The sequence below is a fragment of the Melozone crissalis genome, unplaced genomic scaffold, assembly GCF_028551555.1.
Source record: "Melozone crissalis strain CALT ecotype California unplaced genomic scaffold, PUWL_Pcris_2 ptg000017l_1, whole genome shotgun sequence".
In the NCBI taxonomy this organism is placed as follows: Eukaryota; Metazoa; Chordata; class Aves; order Passeriformes; family Passerellidae; genus Melozone; species Melozone crissalis.
Genome location: NW_026535795.1, coordinates 7,370,981 through 7,389,059, shown reverse-complemented (window position 1 = coordinate 7,389,059; position 18,079 = coordinate 7,370,981). Strand labels below are relative to the sequence as shown.

At 61.3% G+C, this 18,079-nt stretch overlaps 2 protein-coding genes across 2 annotated transcripts; both read left to right on the top strand.

Annotated features, from left to right (window-relative positions):
* The first annotated feature begins 1,369 nt into the window (after positions 1-1,369).
* Positions 1,370-14,514, top strand: DUSP15 (dual specificity phosphatase 15). The gene is made up of 17 exons (XM_054274895.1): positions 1,370-1,587; positions 1,806-2,216; positions 3,751-3,784; positions 5,729-5,811; positions 6,251-6,300; positions 6,928-7,002; positions 7,451-7,622; positions 7,784-7,981; positions 11,017-11,077; positions 11,493-11,740; positions 12,146-12,335; positions 12,528-12,568; positions 12,822-12,927; positions 13,210-13,311; positions 13,398-13,793; positions 13,905-14,023; positions 14,128-14,514. The coding sequence occupies exons 2-17, from the start codon at positions 2,196-2,198 to the stop codon at positions 14,266-14,268; spliced, it is 2,037 nt and encodes a 678-aa protein (XP_054130870.1). The 5' UTR covers positions 1,370-1,587; positions 1,806-2,195; the 3' UTR covers positions 14,269-14,514.
* A 923-nt stretch (positions 14,515-15,437) lies between these two features.
* On the top strand, positions 15,438-16,787 carry FOXS1 (forkhead box S1). Its single transcript, XM_054274721.1, has one exon. The coding sequence runs from the start codon at positions 15,438-15,440 to the stop codon at positions 16,785-16,787; it is 1,350 nt and encodes a 449-aa protein (XP_054130696.1).
* Positions 16,788-18,079: the final 1,292 nt, after the last annotated feature.

Below are 18,079 nucleotides of genomic sequence, written 5' to 3'. Positions count from 1 at the left end.
ATATTTTCCTCTCCCTCTGAAGAACGAAGGCACCCATTCATCTCTCACTTTCCTTGGGAGAGCACACACTTACCGGTTTCATAACCCAAGCGATGCCAGGGTTCTTGCAAAGTTCTTCCACAAACAAATAGTACTCTGAAGGCATTTTGAGGGTCTTCCGAATAAAGGCACGTTTTCTTGCCTCAGGCTTTCCTGCTTCCCTTTCTAACTGCTTCTGAAAGCTCTTCAGATCCTTTGCTAAGCAGCTGTTCTGACTCAGCTGGGTAGAAAGAAAAATACAAGATTCAGCATAACAAATGCTCGCACAGTATGACTTGCTTCAATTGCCCTTGAGAAGCTTCTGGGGATCAACTGCACCACATATTCTGAGAGGAAAAATAAATAAATATGGAAACTACTGATAACTGCTTTTTCTTTGTGGAGGAAGAGGATCAATTTCAATTTTCTGTCTCTCTGCATGAACACTGGGGGCTAGGACAGAGCAAGTCTTACAGTTCATGTTCCACCATTCCTGCTGTAGCTTTCCTGTGCAGCCAGCATCCCCCTCTCCAAGGCAGGCAGCTGCCTATGGTGACCCTGCAGCAGCTCAGCCCCAGCACTGCTGAAACAGTGCAGGTCAACCCAGTGTTACAAACCACCCTCAACCTCCCCCCATAGAGTCACAGACTGGCTTGGGTTGGGAGGAACCTTAAAAGCTCATCCCATTCCACCCCTTTTCCATGGGCAGGCACACCTTCCACTAGAGCAGGCTGCTCAAATCCACACCTGCTGAGGGCTATGGCTCCTTGGTGGGATCACATCCTGTTCAGGCACTGTGCTGCAGGAGGCACTGCCCAGGAGGGGACAGGGCTGTCGGTGTTTGTACATTGGAATGGGCTGCCCAGGGAGATGCTGGAATCACCGTCCCTGGAGGTGTTTAAGGAAAGACTTAAAATACCTGAAGATGTTTAAGGAAAGACTAGGAATAGCACCCAGTGCCCTGGTCTAGTCGACAAGGTGGTGTTCAGTCCCAGGTTGGACTCCATGATCTCAGAAATCTTTTCCAACCTAATTAATTCTATTACGCCTGTAGCATCCATACCTGCGCACAGATACCAGCCATACTCCCCATTCACGGTGGGAAGCTTGGGGAGCGGGGGCTATCCTTGCCCTCACCTGCACACAGAGCGTATGGGGCTTAACATGCTGCCCTGGGGACGTGCAGGAGTTGGGACACAGAGCCGGGAGCCCACCGGGAACGCTCCGGGCCCCGCTCCGAGCCGGGCCGCGACCCCCGCTCCCCGCCCGCCCCTGAGGCCGCCGGAGCCCGCGCCCGTCCCCATGGCAACGGCGCTGCTGAGCGCCAGGGGGCGCTCTGGGCACCCGCACCCCCACACGGCCGCCGCGGCCCCGGCCTGATCCCCGGCCCGTCCCGGCCCCGCGACCCCCGCGCTGACCCTCGCTGCGAGCAGCCGGCCACAGGCGCTGCTGGGGAACCCCACAGCCCCGCTGCTCGCTGGCACTGCCCATCCTGCGGCCCTGCGAAGTCCCCAGGACACTCCTGCAGCTCCCCGGGCAGGGCAGGGATCCTGCGGCACCTGGCTGCAGGTGGGCACGGGCAGGGCAGGGAGCGGTGTGGCGCAGGCAGGGGTGGGCACAGGGCGAGCAGGGGTGGGCACGCTGCGGGCAGGGCAGGGATAGGTATGGTGCATGCAGGGGTGGGCACGGCGTGGGCAGGGGTGGGCATCCTGCCGGGCGCTTCGCCGCGCGGCCGCACAGACCTTCCTTGATGAAGCAGGACAAAGGTTTTGTTCTTCTCCCAACAGTGCAGCCTTGTGCGGCCGCGGGCAGCGGCGACAGGCAGCAGCCAGCGCGGCCCCGTGCTCCCACGCCACGGCGCAGGGGGGGAGTTTGTCCTCCTTTGTCTGCTCCCGGCCAGGCAGCAGCCGGTGCGCGGCAGCGCCGGAGCAGCCGGGGAAGGGCCTCGGCAGCAGCCGCGGAGAACGGCGGCCGCGGCGCCCTCTGCCCCGGCACAGCCACCGGCCCGGCCTGGCCGCGCTGGGAGCGAGCAGCGACCCCGGGGGAGCCAAGCTCTTCATGACGGAAACCCGACCAGGCAGCGGGGACGGCAGCTGCGCCCGGGCACGGGGAGGACGGCAGCGTTGGGGACAAGGACAGCCGCGTCCCGTCCCCACCCCCGGCGCCCGCCGTCGGCCATGGGGAACGGCATGAGCCAGGTAACGGGGAGCGCTGGGGCGGCTGCTCTGCAGTTCGGCCATGCCCGGGCGGCTCGGCCGGTGCCGGAGGTGGGGACCCTTACCTGGCGGCTGCCAAGCGGCGTTTCACCTCCCGGCACCGGCTCCGGATCTTTATTTGTTTGTTTGTTTGTTTATCTGCCGGCAGAGCAACCCCGGAGGTGAAACAGGCAGGGACACTGCGCTGGGACAGCTGACAGCTGCCCGGGGAGGTGGAGGGAAGGGGGTCACAGCGAGTTCCTTCAAGGAAGGGGGAACTTTTCCCAACACCTTTAATCCCAAGGAACCAGCGCCAAGCGCACGCTGTGAGCCCTCTATGACCCCCAGCCTGGTGGTCCTGCACCTCCTGCTCAGCGGGGCTGGGCTGTGCGTGGGGCTCGGCATCACGGGGCAGAGGGGATGGGCACTATTTTATTTATGTGCTGCCCCGTTTTCTCCTCTGGGGAGCGGGTCAGCAGGGTGCTGGGGACAGGCACATGCTGTTTATTCATGGTTCAGTGTCCTGCCCTTGGGAGCTGCCCTTGCTAACTGGCGCTCTCCCACCCGCTCCTCTCAGTGCCGCAGCTGTGAGTTAAAGGCACCCTGTCGATAGGAAATTGATCTAAAATCGCAGGAATCACAATAAAAACAACCCAACAAACCCTTCTTTAAGCTGTTCAATCGAGAGAAACGTTTCCAAATGTGAGCCGTGAGACAAGTGTGAGTCCAGCTGTGCTGGTGAAAATCACCTCCACCTGCCCTGAGCACCAAATATTGCTGCAGGGAGAAACTGGCAGAGAACCGGCTGGATACAGGATTGAACTCACTGCCCAGCCTGGGAGTGAGGGGGAATATAAAATAGCTCTGGCTGACAGGGTTTGCAAGGTGTCCTGCTTCTGCATCTGCAGTGCTGTTAACAGAGGCCTTGTCAAGTAATTATCTTTTCATCATGAGAAATGGAATTTCCCAGGGGAAATGAACTGAAAGCATGGTGTCCAGAGCAATCTGTGCCTGAGCTGTGAGAAATGGGCTTCCTGCAGTGCAGAGTGAGGGGAGCACAACTCAGGGTTGGGAGGGGGACAGCTACATCCCCTACAAGCTTCTCTGTGCCTGTTGCTTTCCCATGCCTCGAGCAGCAGGGCTTGCACAGGTCATGGGTATAGTCCAAGGGTGTACAAAGGTGTATGCAACTTGCTGAGCTCAGGTAATAAACCCCAGCGGAGGACTAATTGATGATAAAAAAGAGGAGCAATAAAAAAGCTGTGTCTGGCTCCCAGCACCCATGAGAGTGCAGTGCCAGGTGGTTGAAGGTGCCAGGGCCACATCCTGGATGCCAGGGCAGTGGCAGCCCTGGGAATGCACAGCTCCAGCTGCCCCAGCACCATTCCTGCCCTGGGGCTCAATGGCCATGTCAATGCCAGAACTTTGGCCCCTCCAGCCAAGGTCAGTGCTTCCCAGCACAGTGGGCACCACAGCACAGTGGGCACCACAGCACAAGGTCACTGCTCACACTGCCACTTCCCCTTGTGTCCCACAGATCCTTCCTGGCCTCTACCTTGGGAACTTCGTTGGTGAGTGGAACCCAGCTGCTGCAGAGGTGTTCTTCAGCTGGGGAGAGGGGCTTGCTTGAGCTGGTGTCTCCCTGCCTGCAGATGCTGCCTGACATCCTGCCTGCACCCACCACCCTGCCTGGACCCCCTGCTCTGCCTGCACCCACCACCCTGCCTGCACCCACTGCTCTGCCTGCACCCCCTGCTCTGCCTGCACCCACAGCCTGCTCTGCTCTGCCACCCAGTTTGGGTTGGCAGTAGGGGGAGTGAAGACACTGTGGGAAAGGCAAGGCAGAGACCCCTGCCTCTGCATGGTTTCCTTATTTAACAGCTGCCCTGAGCTCTTGGGATGCATGGGGGAAAGGAGCCAAGGAGGAAATATGGATCCCCTGCCAGGAGCAGAGGAGCTGGTGGTGCCAAGGGAGCAGGACTGGGGCACTTCAGGGTAATGCTCCCCAGTTTTGCAGCTGTAGAAGAGGCCAGAGGGAGCTGCCCACGCTCAGGAGGGAATTTCCTAGAGGCAGAGTCACAGTCACCCCTTCTCACACCAAGTCACTATTTTAAGGAATTTTCATTGTCAGGGGACAGTTAATGGCCAAGTATTGGCATGTGCCATGACAAACCAGCATTTATAATGCTCCTGCCTCCCTGATGGCTCCTTTGCCAGCTGGATTCCTGCTGTAAGTGCTGCACAAGTTTAAAACCAGTGGTGTGAATTGCTAAGGAAATGTCACTGGAGTGGCAGCTCTGTTCTCCCTTTGCCCCTTGGAGCACTTTGGGTTGGGCTGGGGGGGCTGTGGCTTGCTGGGAGCAGAGGGACAAGGACACCCAGCTGCCATCAGGGGGGTTCCTGTGGGCAGCCTCTGCTCTGGGGCTGGGCCTGATGCCATCCAAGCACTCCTCATCACTCTGCCAGGCAATCCAGGGTGACAAGATTCTAGGCCTGCAACATTGAGCTCACAGAGGCATCTCCTCCAACTGGAAGCTTTTCCAGCTCTGGTATGCCTTGATTCCAGTGTCACCAGTTGCTGTCACTGCCTGCTGAGGCGGATGGGAAGGTGGCAGGTGTGTGAGTCGCCATCTCCCTCCTCACACAGAGAGGCTTCCCTGCAGAGCATCTCCCTTGAGACTCATCCTATTAAAATTCACATCATGCCATTAGAACTTCCTGGGCTGGATCCCTGAGCCAAGGTTTTACAGCACGTGAAAGTTTAGAAACCCAAAAGAATGAGATGGGGAAATGTTTCCCCTCCTCTCTGGCCGTGCTTGCTGCATCTGCTGGTTGTGGCATGAAAGGGAGACACTTGGAAGCTGCTCAGCAAGACAAGCACGCTCCCCTCCCTGTGCAACAACTGCTGTGCTGGACTAGAGGCCAGGATCACATCCAGAATGCTGAGGCACTGGTGAGAGGCAGGGATTGCCTCCAACAGCCAAGGACTCCCCATTTCTGTCCATGCAGCTGCGGAGAGAACAGACCAGAGAGCAGCAAATCACTGCTCAGGTGTTTCTACAGAAAATCAGAGATTGTATAAATTGCTGCAGCTCCACTCCCATCGTTCACAAGATAAAGCAGTTCTCTCAGGCTGCAGCAAGTCCCAGTGCTGTGTGTGTGTCTGCTCAAGGAGATGTGGGCAGGGCACATCTCCTCCCAAAGTGGGGACAAGTACAGGCAGGAGGGACACTACCTGCTGACCCAGGGTGTGTCTGTGCAGGTGGGAATGGTTCAACCAGCATGAACAGCAAGGAGAAGGGATCAGGGAGAGGCCTCTGCTTTGGGATCATGGGATTGGCATTCCAAGTTCCCATGTTTGCCCATGTCTGCCCTGCTGCCTGTGGGGGTGGGATGCAGTTGATCTGCTGGAGCAAGGCTCTGTGTGCTGGCTGGCTGTAGAGGCAGGGTGGGAGCACTGTGGGAAGAGAAGGGTGGGAAATGAATACATGTTGGTGTCCGGTTTTATCCTTCAGATGCCAAAGACCTGGAGCAGCTAAGCAGGAACAAGATCACCCACATTGTTTCGATCCATGAATCCCCCCAGCCCTTGCTGAAGGTAGGGTCCTGCACCAGATGTCACCCTGTGTTCTTGCAGCTCCTTCCATGCTGCATCTTCCTTCCCCCCTGAGAATCCCATGGCACATACACCTCTCCCTGGTCCCTGACCCCAGAGGGGCTGGGCATCCCCCAGCATGGGAAATTGGCTGTCTTGTGACTATAACCCGACCTTGAACACTGATGGGAAACAGTTTCCAGCTTTCCAGACTCCTCTTGTTTCCCATCCTCTCCCACGAGCTGCTGGTGTCCCCTTGCTCTGCCCTTCACCCCAGGGAGAGTGTGGCCCCATCCCCATGCAGGGGGGTGCTGTGTGGGGGAAGCAAAACCCTGTAGGCAGCTGTGGGTGAGGAGCAAAGGCACTGCCAGCCCTGCTCTGACCATGTGTGACACCCTGGCTGCAGTGCCTGAGCTTCTCCTCTTCCTGTTCTGGCTTCCAGGACATCACCTACCTCCGCATCCCCCTGCCTGACACCCCTGAAGCCAACATGTGAGTACCTGGGCATGGTGGGGACATGCAGGGAGGTGGGAGGGTGGCCAGAGATGAGGGCTCACAGCTTCTCAAGCCCTCCATGTGCTCCAACTCCCTCCAGCTCCTCCAGCACAATGACCCACAGGCTGGAGATGTGATGCCACAGTGCAGGGGAGCTTCCCTTGACCCCAACAGCATCCCAGTTCAGTGGCTGCTGTGAGGGTGTGAGCCCTGGGGTGAGGTGAGGGGCAGCCACTCTGCAGCACCCATGGAGAGGGGCAGCAAGCATCCCCCCAGGAAGTGTCTGGAGAGGGGAGAGCACATAAAGGACATGGAGCCAGCCAAGGGCACAGGCGTGGCTGGAGATTCAAGCAGCCAGCGTCCCATTGCCCCAGCATGAGTCACACAAGTCACAGGGCAGCCCCGTGCATCCCCAGCACAGTGTCCCCTTCTGTGTCCCCAGCACAGAATGAGCTGGCAAATCCACCTTTCCTTGGGAATAAACAGCACTGAGCTGTTCAGGTCTCAGCAGTGGCTGGCAGATCCCCTAAAACAACTCAAGCATACAGGGCTGTTCTGCCTGCAGCTAAAAATGCTGTTCCACCCCTGAAGTTCTCATTCTGTCTGGTTTATTTTTCCTGCTAGCAAGAGGCACTTCAAGGAATGCATCAGTTTTATCCATCAGTGTCGCCTGCATGGAGGGAACTGCCTCGTCCACTGGTAATGCTTCCCCTGTGCCTGCAGCTGTGTCCCCCAACTCAGCAGATACAGCCCCCAGCCCCTCACTTCAGATCAGAGCCAGCCTGTGCCAGAGGGCTCTGTGCCAATGGACCCACCCAGGATCCACCCTTGGCTGTGGCTTGTGACTCAAACCCAGCAGGATCCAGGCAGTCCTGGAGCCGGGGCAGCTTTTTGCTGCAGCTGAGTGCATGGGATGAGCAGGGTTTGGGGCAGGCAGCCAGGCAGTGGCTGCTGCTCCCATTCCCTCTAGAGGAGTGGGTATTTATAGGCACTCATGGCCAGGACCTTGGAAGGTCTCAGCCCTCCGGGAGAGCAAGTCCTTGGAGAAGAGGAACTGAAATATCTGAGGCACAGGGGTGGAGGAAGAGGCAAGCATGGGGTCAGGGTGTGCCACTAACAGCAGCCTTTCTGCACTTTCCCTTGCCAGCCTGGCTGGCATCTCCCGCAGCACCACGGTGGTGGTTGCCTACGTGATGGTTGTGACGGAGCTGAGCTGCCAGGAGGTGCTGGATGCCATCCGAACCATCCGGCCCGTGGCCAACCCCAACCCCGGCTTCAGGCAGCAGCTGGCCGAGTTCAGCGGCAGCGCAGCCCGCAAGGTGGGATCACCTCTGCCACCTGTGCCCTGCTCCGTGGCTGAGCCTGCCGTGGGCCTCAGAGCAAGGACAAGTCCTCAGGGGACTCGGTTTCTTCCCTGCTCCCCTTGCTGGACCTGCCCTTGTAAACCAGCATTATATTTTACTTTTCGCTCCTTCTCCAGGTCCGCAGGCATCTGAAGCAGAAGTATGGGATGTCCCCTTTCAATGATGAGGAAGAAATAAAGGCCTTGCTGCCAGCAGGGAGAGAAGGAACGTCCAGGACAGAGGGAGCTGTGCAAGGACTGGTCCCAAGAGCCAGAGACATGAGGAGCACAAGTCCCTTCCTGCTGCGGGTGAAGAGGACGTTCTCCTGCATCCCGGCTTGTCTGAAGTGACCCAGGCCAGGGGAGAGCAGTGAGCATCACCCAACAGCCTGGGAGAGATGAAGGAGATGCAACACAGTGGGACAGGGAGCACTGGGCAGGAACCTGCACAAAGCCCAGCTCCTTCTTCTCTTCTGGGGTGGGAATGTGCCACCCTCTCTCTGGGCAGGTTTCATGGACGCTGTTGGGCTTTGCAGCACATGCTGGGCTCATCTTCTTCACATCCAGTGTGCTGGGGACACAGATCTCTGTCCCTGGGTCACTGCAGGCTCCTGCTTGGGGCAGAACACAGAGGGGTCTCTTCTGCCACAGGCCAGTGCCCAGGTGTTGCCAGCAACAGCTTTAGCACTTGGGTACCCGCTGCATGGCCTCAGGGTGCACAGGAGAGCCGGTGCTCCCCTCAGAGCAGTTTTCCCACCAGCAGCACAAGCTCCCAACGTCCTGGTGGCTGCAGAGCAGGGACACACCAGTGTGCCAGCAGGTAATGCCACCACACAGGCTTCCAGGCAAGGGTCCAGCTCCAGACTGGCCAAGCACAAGCCCTGAGCAAGCACTGTAGCTTTAGGAATCCATTGCACCCCATTCCCACCTATCCCAGGGCACAATCTGTAACAGGTGGGAACCAAGCATTTAACCTGGCCAGACCTCACTAGAGCAGAGCCTTAAGCCATTTTGCTTAAAGACTTTATATGTTCCCCAGTAATAAATACCCTTCTCTGTGGTCTGACTCTCCTGTGATGGCCAGGTTGAAACGGGGATGCCAAGGGGGAAGGTCCCAGCACGGGACCAGTCTGGAGCTGCTGCTGGACACTCTGGAGTGGGCTGGGGACACCAGCATGCTGCGACAGGGCTCACCGTGCTGCCTTGTGGGAAGGTTACAAGAGAGGCCAGAAATGTGAGTTCCAGGACAGGGCTCTCAGGGGACAAGCTCTGCTCCAGGAGAGGCTGGGAGCAGCAGGTGGGAGCTCACCTGGAGCCTGTTTCACTTTAGCCTGTCCACTCACTGGATCCAGGAGCACGAGGTCCAGGACTCTGCAGGCTCCTCCAGCTGCTGGGAGTGCTGGGAGCCTGGCACCAGCTGAGTATCACAGGCCCCAGACCTCTCACATTTACAACTTTTCCTGGAGCAGAGTCTCCAGTGGGAAAAAATTCTGAGGATGCCCAGCTGGGTCATCAGCATTGTCCCTGTTGGGACTCACAGCATGTTTCTGGGGTCCCCCTCATCCCTGCCTGCCCTCTTCTAGGGAGAAGGGATCCCCCAGGAGACAGAGCCTCAATATCAAGTTTCCTTCCTGCTGCCAGCATCTGCCTGTGGGGCTGGGTGCTGCCTTGGGGTCACCCAGGCAGACTGGGAGCTCCACTAAGGGTTCATCACCCTTCACTGCTCCTGCACCATCTGCCATCCCACTCTCCTTCCAGTTCCTTCCAGGCTCCTCTATCCTCCCTTGGCCCCAGGCCAGGCTGTCCAGCAGCCTTTGGCCTCCTCAGCACCCAGTAGGGTGGAAGCCCTGCAGCCCAGGATCACACACCTGGGATGGATGTGTGCCCCGTGCACAGCTGCACCCTCTCACACTGGGACACCTTATGCCAAGGTGTTCGCACCCAGAGATTCCCCTGTTCCCACTGTAAACCCCACAGGGCTCTCCAGCCCAGCTCCACAGCACAGCAGAATGTATTTATTTTGGCAGATCTGATTTACACAGCTTGGAAAAACCCGGGCAAGGGCAGGGTTAGCTACGAGTTAATGTTTGACTGCCTTTTGAAGCTCATTTTGGCATGAAAAGTTTAAGGGTTAAGCAGCTTCACCTTCCCCAGGAAGGGAAAAGCTGGGTGAGGAATACACGGTGGGGAATGTGGCTCCTGAGCTCCCCGCTGATGCCCGGGTAATTGGATCCCGCGGGTCCTGCGTCAGCGGGCGGCTGCCACAGCACATGAAATCCCCGCCGATAAAACTGATCCCGGCGGGCTGGGCTGACGAACGAGCCGGCGGCTGCGATTATCTGCCGGCCTTGGATGTAATCAGGCCGTGCAGTGACTCCTTGCCACAGCGCTGCTTCCCAAGGCACAAAGGGGAGATGTGGATTCTCTGTCCCTCAGTTCCCAGGCCCTTTTCCCAGAACGTGGTCCCACAGCTCGCGCGGAGGGAGGGCACAGGTGGTGCCTGGGCTTCGCATTGCAGGCAAGGGGTCCCGGGCAGGCTCAGTAAGGAGAGAAAAGCCTGCCAGTGGGGCTCGCTCGCACACCCCATGTGGCCCCATGTGCCCTCTGCGCCACGTGGCTGTGCCCTGTCCTCACATCCTCTGGGAAAACCCAGGACTGGGCTCTCTGCCACGGATTATTCATTTGGAGACTTTGCAGCCCCAGCAGCTCTCAGGAACTTCGCTCCTCCTCTCGGCCGGAGGTGACTTTCTCTGACTCAGAGCAGGAAAGGAGACCTGGGTGACTGCAAAAGGAGACTTGGGGGGCAGCAGCCGGGCAGAGGAGCAGGGTTTCCCTGCACAGCGACATGAAGCTCTGCAGCAGTGATAGAGGAACCAGCACCAGTGACACCTCAGGGTGGCCCAGTGACTCAGCTGGTGCGCTGCTGGGGGCCAATGGGAGCTGGTGCAGGATGTGTCCCACCCTGGTCCCGGCAGCCCTTGGCACAGCTCATCCACACTTCCCACCCGCTTCCCGTGCGACTTGGCATTCAGAGCCCCACGAGGCAGATGTGAGCAGTAGAGCAGAGGAGAGATTTGAGAGATGGGTACATGTGACTGTTCGCACCACCATGGAAACCCCGTGCTCTTCCCGCAGCTCCCTGCAGCTCCCCATACCCATGGAGTGAGCAGCTGGTCCCATGGGAGGACGCAGCCCCTGGAGCTGGGATGTGCCCGGCTGGGTCCCCAACGCACGAAGTAAAGGGAGTAGAGTCCCTTGTCCCCTTCGGGGAGCATGTGGGAGACCTGACAGTTTTAGGGAAAGCATTTGGGAGGGCTGCAGGAGAGTTCCGTGTGCCTTCTGGCGCCTTGTCCCCTCTGCCGTGGATGCAGTGTGCCTGCCCCCCCTCCCGCGAGTGCAGGGTGCGTGTGTTGAGAAATACACCTAGCGCAGGTATCTCGGTATGTAAATTACCAGTGCGAGCTGCACATTGTGTTCTGAGCGGCAGGAAGAGGCTGGAGCCCCAGGCAAGAGCCGGGAATGGGCGCCCACCCTCTGCCTAACAAAGGGCACTTCCCGGGGTGGGGGTCAATCACCCAGAGCCTCGGCAGGAGCCAGTGAACAACGGGAAGAGGCTAAAATCACCACTGGTGTACATGGCTGCACACATTGTGAGGATCTGAAACCTCGGGGATGCCTTTTTTGGGAGTCCCTCCCGAAGGCACCAGCTCCAGCTCTCCCCATTGCTGTAACCGTCAATTACGGCATCACTTGTTCCTGAACACGGATATCTGACGCTGCTGCGCGGGGAAAAGTGGAGCAGAGAAAAAAAAAAATTTAAGAACCGTCCCCCCCGTCCTTGGGGCAGCCAGAACCTGCGGCGTGTGCCGGGAAAGGGAAAGTGAAAGCCGGAGCCGCTTTCGGTTTCGCCGCCGGGCCGCGATGGCGGAGCCGGGGGCGCCCATGCGGCTGAAGGAGTGGCTGATCGCGCAGATCGACAGCGGCCGGTACCCGGGGCTGCGCTGGGAGAACCGGCAGAAAACGCTCTTCCGCATCCCCTGGAAGCACGCGGCCAAGCAGGATTACCGGCAGCAGGAGGATGCTGCGCTCTTCAAGGTACCCCGGGCTCCCCGCGGTCCCCGTCCGGCCCTGGGAATGGCCCCCGGGCTCCGTGTGCGCTCCCGGGGCTCCCCATTGCCCGGGGCTCCCCGGTGCCGCTCACCCTGCTCACCTGTGCAGCCGAGCTCCATGTGCACCTCCAGGGCTCTCCATGACCTGGCTCTGTGCGCAGCGCTGGGATTCGGTTCCATGCACACCCCTGGCACACACCGCCCAGCTCCTTGCACCCTCCCGGGGCTCCCGGTGTGCTCCCCCGGCACCCCGCAGCACCCAGCTCCCCGCAGTGCCCTGGACACACAGCCCCGGCTCCCCCACCGCGCTGGACCCCCTTGGACAGCCGAGCCGGGGTCAGGTTGTGGCACCCCCACAGCACAGGGCACCCTCTGTCCCTCTGTGCCTCAGGCTTGGGCCATCTACAAGGGGAAGTACCACGAAGGGACGGACAAGGCCGACCCCTCCACCTGGAAGACGCGGCTGCGCTGCGCCCTCAACAAGAGCACTGACTTCCAGGAGGTGCCCGAGCGGAGCCAGCTGGACATCTCCGAGCCTTACAAGGTGTACCAGATCGTGACTGACAGAGCCTGTGATGCAGGTACATCCCTGCCGTCCCTCCTTCTGTGCCTGATGTGGGGCTGATGGCTGAACATACCTGAACCCTGCCTGTACAAGCCCCGTGCCCCACAGCCATTACCCTTCCTCCCCACTCCTTTGACACCAGCTGTCTTCCCTGGGGCTGTTCCTGCCGTTTGCCAGGGGTTCACCCGTTCTTTCTTGCTCTCTGCAGAGGACAGTGACACACAGTCCCCAGGCAGTGAGGACCAGCAGGTGAGCCTGCCCTGTGCCATCCAGGCAGGGGAGAAGGTGGGACCCTCAATTCCCCCCTCACCCATCAGCTGCTCCCCTGCTTGCACACTGCCTGCATTTGTCCCACGGGGCTTCAGAGAGGGCCCCCTGTGCCCCGCACTGCCAGACCCAGCGGGGGGATCTGCTGGCTTATGGGGTCCATGGTGGAGGAAGAAGCTGGCTCAGGATCCCCCAGTGCCAGCTCAGCCTTCACCAAAGCTGCTTCTACCTCCAGGGCAGCACTGCAGGGAGTCCGAAGAAGGAGGAAAGCAAGAAGGATGTGCTGGAGAGTGCCCATGTCTCTCCACAGCCCTGGCTCTCTGGCCACCCCACCGAGCGAGGTGAGGAGGGTCCCTCTCGGTGGGATGGGGCTAGGGGCAGGGAGGGCTCACTTCTGCCAGGATCCTGCTCTCCTGTCACTCATGCAGGGAATACCTGTGGGGATTGAGGTAGGAGCTGAGCCTACCCCAGCAAAGCCATTCCCTTAGGGGATATGATGAGGCCTAATAATGAGCAAACACAGTGGGAAGTGTGGGCCCAGGGGCTTGGGCCAGGAGAATGCCTGGGAGCCCTTGGGGTAATTGTCCATGTCCTTTTACCACCTCATCTCTGCTCTGGTCCAGGGTGCCTTGTCAGGGGAGTCTTCTATGGCTGGAACCCAACCCACGGCCAGCTTCTTCCCAGACCCCAGTCCTACCTCCCTGTGGAGGATGTCAACAATTCAGGTAGGAGCCATGCTGCAGGCAATGCCCTGGGTAACCCCACCAGCCCAGACTGCCCATGAACTGAACTGACCCTCCCTTTGCCCCAGACTGCTGGCTGCACATCCGCCTGTACTACTGCGACGTGCTGGTGAAGGAGGTGACCACGCGCACGGCCGAGGGCTGCCGCATCACCACCAGCGCCGTGCCGGCCGACAGCGAGCGCCTCTACGGCCCCTCCTGCATGGAGCAGATCCAGTTCCCCCCCCCGCAGGTGCTCAGCGGCCACGGCCGCGTGGCCTGCATGGCCAACGTGCTGGAGAGGCTGCTGCCCCACCTGGAGCGCGGGGTGCTGCTCTGGGTGGCACCTGAGGGGGTCTTCATGAAGCGCCAGTGCCAGGGCAGGGTGTACTGGAACGGGCCCCTGGCCCCGCACAGGAACTGGCCCAACAAGCTGGAAAGGGAGAGGACTTACAAGCTGCTGGACACGCAGCAGTACATCCAGCGTAAGTGCCTGGGACACCCCGATCCCCTGGGGAGAGGGGCAGGGCCTGCCCTGCTGTGGCTGATGGGGCTGTGAGGGCCTGGTGTCCCCTGACAGGGCTGGTGTCTTGCAGAGGTGCGGGAGTACCTGAGCAACGGGCAGCTCCTGCCTCAGTACCAGATCTACCTGTGCTTCGGGGAGGAATACCCCACCAGGGCTGGGCACCCCTTCCAGAAGCTCATCATGGCTCACGTGAGTTCCCACTGGGGCTGGTGACCCCTGAGCCAGGCCCAGGGACCATTGCCAGGCAGGGACACGGACCTGTGCCCACCCTCTGTCATTCTGTGCCTCTGCAGGTGGAGCCGGTGTTCGCTCGGGAGCTCTTCCATCACGCCCAGCGCTTGAGGCCGACCCTGCTCTGCAATTCCCCGCAACCCTGTGCCCCTGGCACCTCCAGCCACGTTCTCCATGTCTTCAAACAGCTCTGCCAGCCCTGAGCTGGGTGGGAGAGGAGAGCACAGTTGCCATAAAGTCTCAGAGTGGGAGGCTCTGAGCCCCATGGCTCCATTCCAGCTGCGTGTCCCAAGGCAGAGTGCTCAGGGTGCTCAGCGTGCAGGACCAAACAAGGACAAATGTTAGCTGGGTGGGCAGGTGCTGCTGCCCCTGTGATTGCTGTATTTATTCCCCAGGAATCTCCCAGGTGGGGTTGGTTGTGTGCCTATTCAGCAAGCCAGGGCAGACCTGGCTCTGTCCTTTCACCTTGCACTGCCAGGACTCGCTGTTGCAAACCTTAGAAATAAAGGTTGTTTTTTCGTATGGGTGTTGGGGGCTGGCTCTGGGGTGGGGGGCTGGTGCTGGTCCAGGCAGAGCACGGGTGGCTGAGGAAGCTGAGTCCAGATAGCCTCAGATGGGCAAAGCCACAGCATGAGACAACCCCTGTCCCAGCACTGGCTCCAGACCCATCCTGCCCCTTGTCCCAACCCCCTGGCAGGGGTGAAGGCAGCAGCAAAGTGCCTGTTAGCTGCTCTGCTGGCCTGGCAAGGGGTCACAGAGGGCTGTCCCAAAGGCAGTCAGCACCTGTGTGTCAGTTTACACTCATGAATGGTGTGATGGGGCTCCTGGGGCCTGTGCTGTGCCCAGAGCTTTGGGAACAATGCAGGGACCTGGCAATACAGAGAGACCTGGCACAGGATCCCGCACAAGGCCAGGCTGTGGGCAGGGGCTGAGGCACTAGGGTGGGCAGGGGCAGAGGGGCATCTGAGGGCAGGCAGCACCTCAGTCCTGCCAACATCCCTCGCTCCAGGCCCAGCCAGAGCCCGGCTGCTCACCGTGAGCAGGGCAGGATGAGAACCAGCTCGTGGGAACCTTCCGTGGGAAAGGGGCCGGGGGAGCCGGGGGCCGTGCCCGCCTCTGCCCTGGGGAGGTCGCGGCCGTGCCAACCGCGGGGCCACTGGCTGCCGGCCGCAGGTCTTGGCGGCGCATCCGTCTGTCTGTCCGCAGGGACCAGCGCTGGACGGCAGAGTCCTGCTCCGCCCTGGGCGGCCCCTCAGAGGAGGGGCCCGCCGCCCCCTCGCCGGCCGCGGGTTTTAACGGGCCGTGCCGGGGCCGTGCGGCAGCGCGGAGCGGGACCAGCGGCGGAGCCGGAGCGGCGGGGCCGGCACGGAGGATGCAGCCGGACCTCCCCGTCGGCGACGCGGCGCTGCGCAGCCCCCCGGCCCCTGAGCCGGCCGGCGGCGCCTTCCCCAGCGCCGAGGCCACCAAGCCACCCTACAGCTACATCGCCCTCATCACCATGGCCATCCAGAGCGCGCCCGAGCAGCGCATCACCCTCAGCGGCATCTACCGCTACATCATGGGCCGCTTCACCTTCTACCGCGACAACAAGCAGGGCTGGCAGAACAGCATCCGCCACAACCTCTCCCTCAACGAGTGCTTCGTCAAGGTGCCCCGTGACGACAAGAAGCCGGGAAAGGGCAACTACTGGACCCTCGACCCCGACTGCTACAACATGTTCGAGAACGGCAGCTTCTTGCGGCGCCGCCGGCGCTTCACCAGGAAGAAGGGTCTCCGGGATGCGCCGGGCACTGAGGGGGACGAGGGGCGCGGGAAGACCCCCAGGCAGTCTGGGCAAGGGCTGCCCGCTGCCCCGCTGCCGGAGGAGGGCAAGGCAGACGGGGGCTACAGCTCGCCGCCGGCCGCAGGACGCCTGCCGAGCCCTGCCGCTCTCCCTGAGGGCGCCGGGGTGCCGGGGTGCGCCGAGCCCTGGGCCCGCCGTCAGCCGCCCAAGGGCAGGCAGCCGTGCCTGTACCTGCCGGAGGTGGCACAGCCCAAGGGGCCGCTCCTGTCGCCCCCCGAGAGCCGCCCGCCCAGGGACACTGTCTTCGGGGGGCTCCCGGCGGCGCTGCAGCTGCCCCGGCCAGGTCAGTACCCACTGCCCAGCGAGCGCCCGGCCCAGCAGCAGCCGCACCCTGCCCTGCTGCCCGCCCTGCTGCCCGCCCAGCACAGGGACCCCCCGCAGGACTCGCCGGCCACCCCAGACACCCCCCCAGAGCAGCTGGAGGGCAAGGAGCTGGCTGCCCATGGGTTGGGGCCGTGCCAGCCGTTCGGGCAGGTGCCACCTGCGTTCCCTGGCAGCCTCCTGGGCACGGGCAAGCCGCCCCCATCCTGCTTCCTGGAGGGAGAGGGCTACACGCAGCCCCACCTGCCCGTGTTCGGCTCCTTCAGCCGGCCGGGCCCCGAGGCGCTGGGCAGCAGCTACCAGTGCCGGGTGCAGGCGCTGAGCTTCTGCGTGAAGGAGCGGCCCTGCGGAGCAGCGCTGGAGCATCTCCTGGCCGCGGCGCCCCCGGCCTCCAGCGCCCCCCGGCAGCCGCCCTTCGGGGCCATGGGGCCGCGGGCAGGTGAGCAGAAGGAGCCCTGGGGGCCAGGGACCACGATCCCACTGCAGGGGGGGAATGGGTACCCCCTGGGGCTGCCTCCCTGCCTCTACCGCACACCCGGCATGTTCTTCTTCGAGTGAGGGACTCCCCACTCCGGCACAACCCAGCTCCTAATAAAGCAACGTTCCCTAACGCTGCCTCTGTGGTCTCTGTGCCCCATTCGAGGGGGGCAGTGGGCAGGGGCAAGCTGGGGACGCTCAGCCCCAGCTCAGGTGCTGGATGGGGGACACAGGTGCCCAAGGCCACGTGGCACAGGCTCCGTCCCCACCAGTCCCTCCATCAGTGGTCACTGACTGGATCGTGAGGCCATGTGGGGACAGGGCATGGCCTGGGTCAGGGCACCTACACCCCGGTCCTGTGTCCCAGGGAGATGCTGGGGACAAGGTTCTGCCACATTGTGGAGCCAGGAGCCCCTGAAGTGCCATCCCATGGCAATACAAGGGAACTTTGTCCCTGGGGGTCAGGGGGATGAGCTGCAGCAGAAGTTATCCCCCAGTGGAGCCCCACTGCCACCTTCTTGGGCCTGGGACCCCTCCAAGGTCCTGGTTGTTCACAGGATGTCACATGTGGCACAAGTGGCACCAGCCTCAGTGTGTGGCCCTGCAGATGGACCCAGAGAGACTGCGGGGAGGCACCAGGTGTTGTGGCACAGTGTGGAGACTCTGCTATGGGGGGGGACAGGGCTCCCTCCCCTCCCTGTCCTTGCTTGTGGCTGTGTCAGTGCTTGGCTGGAATTCCAACTGGTCCCTGCAGACCCTGAGAGCAGGGCAGCCCCAAAGATGGGCTGTGCCAGGGGCTGCAGCTCTGATGGGAACAGCCAGGAAAGTGGATTCCTGTGACCTGAATCATGCAGGGTGGCTGCCAGTGGAGAGGCACCAGCTGAGTCACCGCTGCTCTCACTGGGCTGGGCACAGGGATATGCCCCAACTGGCCCAAATGGGGGACACTGGAGTGAGCAGGGCCTCCACACAGCCCCAGGATGGGGCCTGGCCACCAGCCCCTTCCCACACAGCACTGGGACACCCGAGTCAGCATCTCTGAGCACAGGAGTGGGGCCAGAGTGGTGCTGGCAAAGTGGGGGGCTGCGCTTGCACCCCCCATCCCTGTTAGAGGGAGCTCTCCAGGAGCAGCAACACCCAGACCCGATGGCACAGCCAGCCCCAGGATAGACACAGGGCTGGCAGGGGCTCTCCGTGCTGATGTGAGGACCAAATTTGTGTCAGTCCCCCCAGCTCCCCGAGGCCAGGGGACTCCAGTTTGGCCACTCTCGGGGGTCCCTGCGGGGGCCGTGCTGGCCCGGAGGACACTGCCGTCACTCGGGGACCGGGAGCACCACGTCAGCTCTCTTATCAGCCTCCAGACGGCTGCTGCT

Coding starts and splice junctions, on each gene's coding strand:
- DUSP15 (XM_054274895.1), top strand. CDS start 2,196: ATGGGGAACGGCATGAGCCAG. Junction 2,217..3,750: donor TGGGGAACGGCATGAGCCAG/GTAACGGGGAGC, acceptor TGTGTCCCACAG/ATCCTTCCTGGCCTCTACCT. Junction 7,982..11,016: donor GGACGTTCTCCTGCATCCCG/GCTTGTCTGAAG, acceptor CCGTGGATGCAG/TGTGCCTGCCCCCCCTCCCG.
- FOXS1 (XM_054274721.1), top strand. CDS start 15,438: ATGCAGCCGGACCTCCCCGTCGGCGACGCGGCGCTGCGCAGCCCCCCG.